This window comes from Dufourea novaeangliae, unplaced genomic scaffold (genome assembly GCF_001272555.1).
Source record: "Dufourea novaeangliae isolate 0120121106 unplaced genomic scaffold, ASM127255v1 scaffold6, whole genome shotgun sequence".
In the NCBI taxonomy this organism is placed as follows: domain Eukaryota; kingdom Metazoa; phylum Arthropoda; class Insecta; order Hymenoptera; family Halictidae; genus Dufourea; species Dufourea novaeangliae.
In genome coordinates this window covers 129,261-138,524 of record NW_015373900.1, presented here as the reverse complement: position 1 = coordinate 138,524, position 9,264 = coordinate 129,261, and the positions used below count along the sequence as shown (strand labels likewise).

At 46.7% G+C, this 9,264-nt stretch overlaps 1 protein-coding gene across 2 annotated transcripts in view; it reads right to left on the bottom strand.

The window, feature by feature from the left end:
- Nucleotides 1-1,035: 1,035 nt before the first annotated feature.
- LOC107193603 (maternal protein pumilio) overlaps nt 1,036-9,264 on the bottom strand; it is a 78,728-nt gene continuing 70,499 nt past the window's right edge. For both annotated transcript variants that reach the window (XM_015583081.1, XM_015583082.1), the window contains 9 exons: nt 6,899-7,285; nt 6,193-6,433; nt 5,014-5,178; nt 4,442-4,561; nt 4,048-4,342; nt 3,698-3,938; nt 3,104-3,494; nt 2,841-3,009; nt 1,036-2,672 (listed from right to left, as the gene is read on the bottom strand). In XM_015583081.1, the coding sequence (XP_015438567.1) occupies nt 2,357-2,672; nt 2,841-3,009; nt 3,104-3,494; nt 3,698-3,938; nt 4,048-4,342; nt 4,442-4,561; nt 5,014-5,178; nt 6,193-6,433; nt 6,899-7,285 (2,325 nt within the window). In that variant the 3' untranslated portion in view covers nt 1,036-2,356. The remainder of the gene's footprint in view (nt 2,673-2,840; nt 3,010-3,103; nt 3,495-3,697; nt 3,939-4,047; nt 4,343-4,441; nt 4,562-5,013; nt 5,179-6,192; nt 6,434-6,898; nt 7,286-9,264) is intronic.

The following is a 9,264-nucleotide window of genomic DNA, read 5'->3' as shown; positions in this document are numbered from 1 at the left end:
AAGAGATATAGATACACACGTATTTGAGGGGTGCACTATTAATTTCTTGACCCTTTTCTTCGTGTTTCTTTTTGTTTGATAAAGAACGCGTTAGCATTTATACAATGTACAATGGGTCTCGGTTACGTTCAAAAATCACCGCGGTTGCGGCGGCTGCGATTAGTTTTAAATAAAGGGGGGGGGGGGCTGAGTGTTGTATGGATTGGTGGGCTTGGAGAGTGGAGGGTTGTGGGAGTTGTGAATTGGATGAATCCGAAATATAAACGATTTCTTTCCTCTGGAGCGTCTCCTTTGTTAAACATGTTTATATATTACAACTGGAAAAATGTATGTATGAAGAGGGGTAGGGGATTGATAGGGGGGAGGTGGATGTCGAAACCATTCTATAAAAAAATTGAGACAACCGGCAGGAGAAAGGGAGATGTAACTTATGTTGTGATCGAGGGTCAGCAGCATTAGAATGTAAATCATATTTAAATTTAATATAATTAGTAATTATTATAATACACGATATTCACAAAGCCCGTTAAAAAGGGGAGAATTCCCGTGAAAAATAAAATTATTCATTGAATTTACGGTTCCTCACGATAGGGTTTGTCACGTCGTACCTATACACATTTGTTATTTATTTATATCACAATTTACAAAATTCAAGGATCTCAGGGACGAGGGCAAGGCAGGGAGGGGGTGGTAAGGGGTAGGATTAGGGCGAGAGGGCGGGGGGATCGAAATGGGAAGGGGGATGTAAAAAGGATTTTTTAATAGAGTAGAAAAAAAATGCTCCCCGCTCGAAGGCGACGAACGTAAGACGAACAAAGGAGAACCGTGTTGACGACTTGATGTCTCTCCTCATTGTTTTGTTTCTGTCATCTATCTTTTCCGTTTCATTTTTTTTTTCCGTTCCTTTCATCGCTTCAGCTAAATTCTATCCATCGAGAATAAATACACGCGCGCGCGTGCGTGTGTATTATGTCGGTTCGTTTTTGAACGTTATTCTTTTTTCTATAAACGTGAAACGAGAATAACGAATGGCGGCAGATCAGCGGTCAGGTCTGAGTTACTCAGCTTCATTCCCATGTCAAACGCTATGCTAGATTGTAATCAACGTATCTGTAGCTCCTAACCATCTATCGAATCTGAACCGATACCGATTCGTTGGTCGGACGTGTACCGCACGCGAGGATATAATACTACTTTCAGCGTGCAAAGATGCGGCACGGTACACTCACGACCAAAACGTCTCGTGCATGGTATATTTACGGCCATCGCACTCACGTTACAACTCGATATAAATGCATGCAGCTCTAAGATCTATCCTAGCTGTCTAAACACAATTTTTTTCACCACTTCGAATCATCTGCTGTTTACTGAGTTCTACGAACCCGCGAGGATAGCCGTGAAACGGCTACTCCCCGCGATTCGTCCTGCTGTTCTTTCTCTTCTTTTTGCGGTTTTCTACGTATTTTTTTGTTTCTTTGCTTGTTCTGTTTAAGTGTTTGCCAGAGGACAGAGCTTTATATGCTCCCTTAAAAGAGTGCTGAGTTTTAAAAAGGATCGTTTACAACTTCTGTGTTCGTTAAAGAACGGTTCAACCCGAAACGAGGGGGAGGGGGTGGAGAATAGTAGTTTCTTAGAAAATTGTCGGAACGTATGTTCGTGCCGTGTATCGAAATTACGTCAAACTGATTCGTTTAAAACGAGCGGTGATTAGACATACAGCCATTTCAGCACTGCAGTTTCTTTCGCGATTTACGATTCCAAGCTCGATGCTTGTCCAACTGTTTCGAAGAAACTCGGTTCTCAAAGATACACGTTATCGGTGCAACTTTCGCGCGACATTTTCGACGTGTCACTCCGCTACGAATATATTATTCGGCAGCACGTTCGATTATAAATAGAAAAAAATGTACTGCACCTCTAACGGTACCCTACAAAAATTGATCTCTTCCTGACAGACATTTGACGATGTTGAAGTTTTTTCTTTTTATCCTAGCGCCGTGATCTTCGGTCGTCCGATCTCCGTCGAACTGTATAAAATTCTGTCTGGATTCTCTCGTCTTATAGTTTCTTTTTTTTTTTTTGTGCAAAAATAAGAAAATCATCATTGGTTAATTCTTTCGTTTTTCTTTGTCTTCTCTCGGATCGGTACTCTCTTTCCATCTCGACAGTTTCGGGAGAAGGGGCAACCAGACGAGCACGGTACGCGGAAATGTGTTCTCGTTTTTTCTCTCTCGTCCATTATGAATTAAAATGGCGATAGATACGTTGCAATAAATATTTATGTGGGCCTTGGTACGTATTGCCTTAAACGTACGAAGATCTCCGAGCAGTTGTTACTTTTCTGAAAATGTACGCTTTATAGAACCTGCGTTGGCTGCTGAGCTGGCGTCGAGACTGGGCCAGCAGCAGAAGCAGGCGGTCCGATGGGACCAAGATCACCCCCGCCGCTCGAAGCACCAGCCGGCGTTGCGACTCCCATCGCGGACGCGGTCTTCATGAAGAACTTCTCGAGCTTGACAATGATGTGCTTGCCGTAGGTGTACTTGCGCAAGCTGCCTAGATGTGGCCGGATCTTGTGCATTAATACTTTGCGTTGTGCCGGCTCTGCTACATCGATCATCTTTTGAACCACGTAGTTGGCATACTGATCTTTCATCATAACGTTCAATGCGCTGTTTCGTAACATGTACAGAGAGACATTAGTCACACGAACATTTCCGACTTTACGTAACCTAGCAATATGCGCACCCGGCGAGAAACTGGGTTGAAATTAACGACGGGCCAACAACGACAAACGAGCATCATCAGACCTCGTTGTATATATGGAAATGTAAACTTACTTGTCGTTGAAGCCGCATACTTCTTCAATCAGCACAGCACGCTCTTGTCTCGTGGCGTGGGTTACACACTTTTCAACAACGTTGCTCGCGAACTTGTGTTGCGAGAGGGTAAGTACTTTACCCCTGACGCTGCTGATCAATTGCGCTTTGTCCTCCGGTTTTCCGTGTTCTTTAAAACAGACGTACACGGGTGAAGGTATTTTCTTACCGGACGACATACGATTCGAAAATAGTTTTTGGTTACGATGAAAAATGTGACTCACCAAGTACATGCTGGATAACGTAATTACCATACTGATCTTGAATTAGTTGATCAGTGGCGGCGTGCAGCTCTTGAAGTATACCCTGAGTTTGTTCAGGAGTGCAATGCTCGAGAATACGTTGGATCACTCTGCACCCGTACGGATGAGTGCTCAACGAATAGACTTGGCCGGCGAACGCGCCGATCACGAACTGCAACGCTCGTGGTTCAACGCATTCGATGCACTTTTGCACCACGTGATTTCCATTTTGATCTTTCACGCACTTCAGAACGTGTCCGTCCAGCTCTCGGACTATCTCCTGCTGCTGTTCCGCCCCGATCGATTCAAGAGCCTTCTGAATCACTCTACAGCCGTACATCTGCAGTGCCAAGGGCAGCACGTGTCCTCGAACCTAAACGAAATACAGGAGACAGTGAGAAACAGCGAGACCCCACGGGTTTAATGAAACGTATCCGACGCGTCAATTCAGTTTTGTGTATATGTACTCGATCAGCGATACTAATGTCAGTTGACACGCAATCAATCATCATTTTCTCACTCGATGTTTCGATACGCGACAGGATAAATAGATAGAAATTATAGAATGGTAGTCACCTTTTGAGCGAGGGTGGATTTCTGTTCAGGCGTGCCAAACTCAAAGAACTTTTGAATAACGTAATTTCCAAAGACGTCTGTCATCAATGAGTAAGCGGAGGTGAGGATTTCTTGGAACACAAGCTGCTTCTCGTTAGCCGAGGCACGCTCCAATTTCTGCTGAATGAAACGGGAACCGTGCTGATCTTGGCTGAATTCAACTATGTGATTGACCAGATCGCGCAGTTGAAGATTCGGGAATCTGAAACAGAAAGAACACCAATGAGAATAACGCCAGCTACGCACGGGCAACCTGATACACGAAGATCGTCGTGCTCGTTTTCATTAGGTAGCTGGACGAATATACGAACCGGTTATTTCTGAAGTCTTCGAGCAAACGTGATCGTCCACCAGCGTTCTTGTCCCCGATACTGGTGGTGCCACCGCGGCCAGGTTTGCCGACCAGGGTCGGGAATAGGGAGCTGCTGGAGCCGAAAACTCCGTTAGCCGTTAATGCTGGTACCGCACTAGCACGGAACTTGGCCTCAGCCCCTGGAGCGGCGGACACTCGATTAGCTCCGCCGACCAGTCCGCCCAAAGATCCTCCCAAAGATGGTGGTGGCGTTAAGGACAATCCTAACGGGCTAGGTGACGCTGTTACAGTACCTACGAATCACGGATCACGGATCACGGATCACGGATCATTCAAATCTCCGCCAACTAAAATACCAAAGGGAAAAAGAAGTTCCTGACGAGGATTATTACCAAGGGCACCATAACTCTGCGGCCACTTTGCACGACTGTACTCCAAGCTGGGGCTGAAGGCGGACGTGTTCCTGTCGAAGGAATCTCTTCGCGCGGTTGAAGAAGCCCCGAGACCTAGACCTGTGAACAAACAAGAAGCCACGAATCGAAATGGACACCGAGGGTGCACGCATAGTTATCTTCGGTTCTGAGAGACAATTTGAATACCTTGGGGGATAAAATTAACAAATCATTGACATTCGTCATCTCAGCAACAGTTTTATTTATGTGCCCCTTTTATTTGTAGCAGCTACATATTAATGTTGAACTTTTTCAGAACTTGCATTACTATTAGGTTGGGAAACACTGTTACTACACGAAAGACACCACTGGCAGGAGGATGTACAATGTGTGTGTCGATGCACACGGTAGTAGAAAAGACAAGCTATCTCGCAAAAGTATGCAAACATGTGTAAGTCCGGATTATGTACAAAACAGTATCGATGACACGCCATTAAGTTATGCCTATCACCGAAGCAGGGCTTTCCTCTTTCAAAGATTCGTCTTGTTGGCTAGGGTTGGGGTATCTGTACCTGTGCTCTGAAGCTGAGCGGGCGAGCCCAGTGCCCCAAGTGGGGAGCCGCCGTATCCCAGGGCCGCTAGACCAGCGGCCAGTCCTGATCCCTGCTGTTGGGCCTGCTGCACCGCGACCGCTTGGGCCTGTGCAACCACCGCTGCTGCACTGCATGCCGCCAGACCTGCACCGAAAGTCCGCAACCCACACACGCTCTTAGTTATCGATTAATCCTGCCGTAACCTTACCAACCGTACACCGTCTATCAAGCCTAACGGAGATACACCGCTCCTCCGACGCAATATTACACAACACTCTCACACGCCTTCTGGTATTGACATCGATGCGAAACATGTTACGGTAATTTCTCGATGAGTGTTCGACGGCTTCTCGGCACTAACAAAAGGACACGCATATGACCATTAGTTTATGAAATATTTGGAAAGATGACTTCGAATACTCATCGAGGATTTACTGTACTCTTTTTCGTCAATTTTTCTAGTATCTCTTGTTTTTTAGTCACGAGATTAATACATGGCGTGTAATACACGTATGTATGTATGTACGTCATTGAGCTCTACCACTCATTGGAGAGAGAACCTTGGGATTGGGGCCGGTCCGAGAAAGAAGGTGGGTGTCTACACCCCCTCTACACACAAATATACTAGAGAATAGTATGTATAAATAGGGGGATACTAGGAAGAAAAAGGATAGATAGGTTCACCGTGTATCTTCCTTTTCCTTCGGACCTCCATCGCCTCTACTTTCTCGGAAACAGGAGAGTTCGCTCTCCAGTTACGTATGTATGTATATACGGATATAACAAAAACAAAAAACGTCACTGCAACATTAAGCTCGTGTTTCCTCACCGGATTTACTAGGTATATCTCGTCGATATTACAATGTGCCATGCATATATGCATATATACATATATACATACATACAGACATAATATGTATATGGGGTCGTGGAGCTCGTAAATGGGAAGGCCCAAGCGCCTCCAAAGAGTATCGATGCAAAATCGTCCGGGGGGGTACTCATTGGTCTTCAGGGACAGATGTTGGAAAGGAGACTGTCAAGCACACACACGCACACATATTTCCAACGCTGACGAACCATCGACCGGATGATCTTGGGCTGGTTTAATTACAAGTCTCTCGACTGTCGTACCATAGGCGGTCAAAAACCGTGTCTTACCCAAACACTCTCCAGGCGTGGCGTTACTATGGGACGTGGGAGTCGGTTGCGAGTAGAGACTCGGCGGCGGTGGAGCCGGCGGTCCCGGTGGCGGCTGCGACGGGGCTCTATTCACCAACACAGGCGCTGGACTGACCAATCTCATCGGTGTCGCCGCAGAGCTTAGTCCACGTACACCACCCATTACGATTGATCCATTCTGATCGTAATACGCCGGTATCACCTGGTACTGGCCCTGAACCTACGGGAAAAAACAACAAACATCATCATTATCATCGTCATCAGCCCTTATGTTTCCCATGCGATAGAACCATACAAGAGAGAAGGGGAAGTAAAACCACGAGGAGTCGGGCCAAAACGTCTGAATTCCCGACTATTTCCCCGAGTATCGCGAAGACATTAATGGCCCGTTAAATCGCAACCAGTTTATATTTAATCACAACCGAGGACCTTCGTCGGGGGAACCCAAGCTCGGTGATGTCACGACTAAGAAGAGGAGGGGAACGTAGGAAGTGTAAGATAGAGAGACGGTTTTTGTGACCGAGAAGCGAACCGTGTGTATCGGCTAGTAAAATCGAAACGACGGCTGACGGGCAGATACGGCTGCTGCGGTCCGCCGCTCGACAATAGGATTTATTTCGAAACACGTGCGCCTGCCTCGACGTGGTCCCTGCTCGAACGAAACAGACTAATTAGCCCTGCTTACGGTCTGCGCCAAATTATTTGCGGTGTCTTGGGCGGCAGCTGCCGCGGCCGCCGCCGAGGATGGTGTCAGCGGTCGTCTGGGCGGCGGCGGTGCGGCCGCTTGTGGAGGCGCCTGCGGCAGCAATCCGGCCGGATAGACCCACGGCGCGACTCCATAATACTGCGGGACGACCGGTGGCGGTGCACCGGCGATCAATGCACCGACGTATGGTTCCTGGCCGCTAATCACGGTATACGGCGCTGTTGGAAAATTCTGCTGTTGTTGTTGCTGCTGTTGCTGCTGCGCCTGGGACGCGGCCAGATATTGTTGCTGTTGTTGCTGTTGTTGTTGCTGGAGCAATTGCAACTGCTGCGGCGTGGCACCCTGTGGTTGACTTCGGAACAATTGCTGTGAACAGAAGGAATAAGGAATTTCTGTAATTTCTCTAATTTCTATAGGCTCTTGCGTGGAGCTCTGTTGGCTGATAATTGGTGGCGATAATTGGTACCGATTCGGAGCCACCGTTCGTGTAATCGGTATGTTAGCGTCAACGTATTTAGAATGGAAAGGCGGTCGGCCTGGCATTATTTTCCCATTCAAGGATTTACGATTATGGACTTAAACGTCTCATAAACGATACGATTTGTCGTACAACATGTAGACAGAGATGGGTAAATTCATTATTTAGATAAAGAGTTTCGAATAACGAATCGTTGTCATTTTTAATCGTTTCAACGTGGAAATTCCAATTTTTATAACAATATAATACTTCTCCTTGAATGAGACGACATTTCGCGAACAATTGTTTAATCTCATTCGTACGACAAATTGTATCGTCTATGAGTCTATGGGAACCGTTGGACTGAACAGCGTTCTAGTGTCACGCGACGACAGAGGACCATCTTTCTTTATCAAAAACAAATGAGGAAAAGTTCGAGACGATAAGCAGCCCTCTGTTGCGTTACCTCTTAAGAATAAGGACATTGTTCTTGGAGAACTTTGTGCCACGGAGTAGGGTAGGCAGGGGTGCCTTCTGGTAAGAGGACTGTGTTGGACCGCACTTATCCCAGAATCTCTGAGAAATACAGTTCCTATTAAAAATCGAAACGTCGGTTGAAAGTTTCTGAGAAGTCATCATACTGTTTACGTGTACAGTAAATCATCGATGAGTGTTCGAAGGTTCCATGGTACTGACAAGGAGAAGTCCCCAAGTGTAACATTGGCTTATGTAATATGGCCATTAGTGTATGAATTGTTTAATGTTCAGTGCCGAGAAGTCTTTGAACACTCATCGAGGATTTGCTGTAATTGTTCTTCAAGCGAATGTCTTACGATCGAACCGGGTTATATTCGTTCGACACAGAACCGAAGACCAGCAGTGCGGTCGAAAATCGATCCTTACCCCCAAGTAACATGGATTCCAGCCATTCGTCGACCGTTATCATACCGAATCTGCAAAAATAGTACGGGGTGGTCCCGTAGAACAGCTGGGAGGCACACGATATCGCATGCGAATTTTCAGCTAACGCGGAGAGGCCATTACCGAATCCACGTCACCGTCGTTCCTCGACTTAATTTATTCAACAATGCTCTTTCTCGCGGACAGAGAACATTTACCGAGGAACTCTGGGCAAGTCTCCAATCTCGACTCTGAGAGGGATTAAAGTGCACTAAGGACTATAAGTCGATGGTCGTCCGAGATCCGTCAGGGGTAACGTAATCCGAACTGGTCTCAAAGGTTCTCGATTACGACACATCTCCTGTTACCTGACCAGAGAATCGACCGTGGGGGGGGGGCAGGCTTGAAAAATTTCAGATCAAGGTCGCGGGCACACGGGAGAAAAGAGAGGAGACACGAGCGGGAGAGCGTACGAGTTAAGGTGTAGCGCCTGGTAAAAGCAACGTTAAAGCCGACGACGAGTAAGGCCTGGGCTGGCTGGCTGGCTTGGGTCGACGACCCCCTGCGGACGTTCACCGACAAGCGTATGCTTCTATGTTACCGGTGCTACGTTCTGGACTCTAATTGACCGACAAACGTGGCATATAACCACACGGTTCCGACCGTAGTAGGACCACGCTAAACGAGGGAATCGTTCCTCGGTCCTGGGTCTTTGTGTCATCTAATTGGTTTTCTTCCATTTGAATGTCTTTGTCGTCTGACCTTGGATAGGAGTTAGACGTTAGAGTCCTCTACCCCGACAATTTTTCTCTATACACAATCGATGGAAGAATCTCGAAAGCGAAGTATCCTCATAACGAATCGGAGGACAGAAGAAATTCCAAGGAAAAACGAACTTAATCGAATTCTATGTTCTATATTCATATCTGTAATATTACGCACACGGTTACGTTTACGCGACTATTCTCTCACCTCGGTGTTCCTCCCC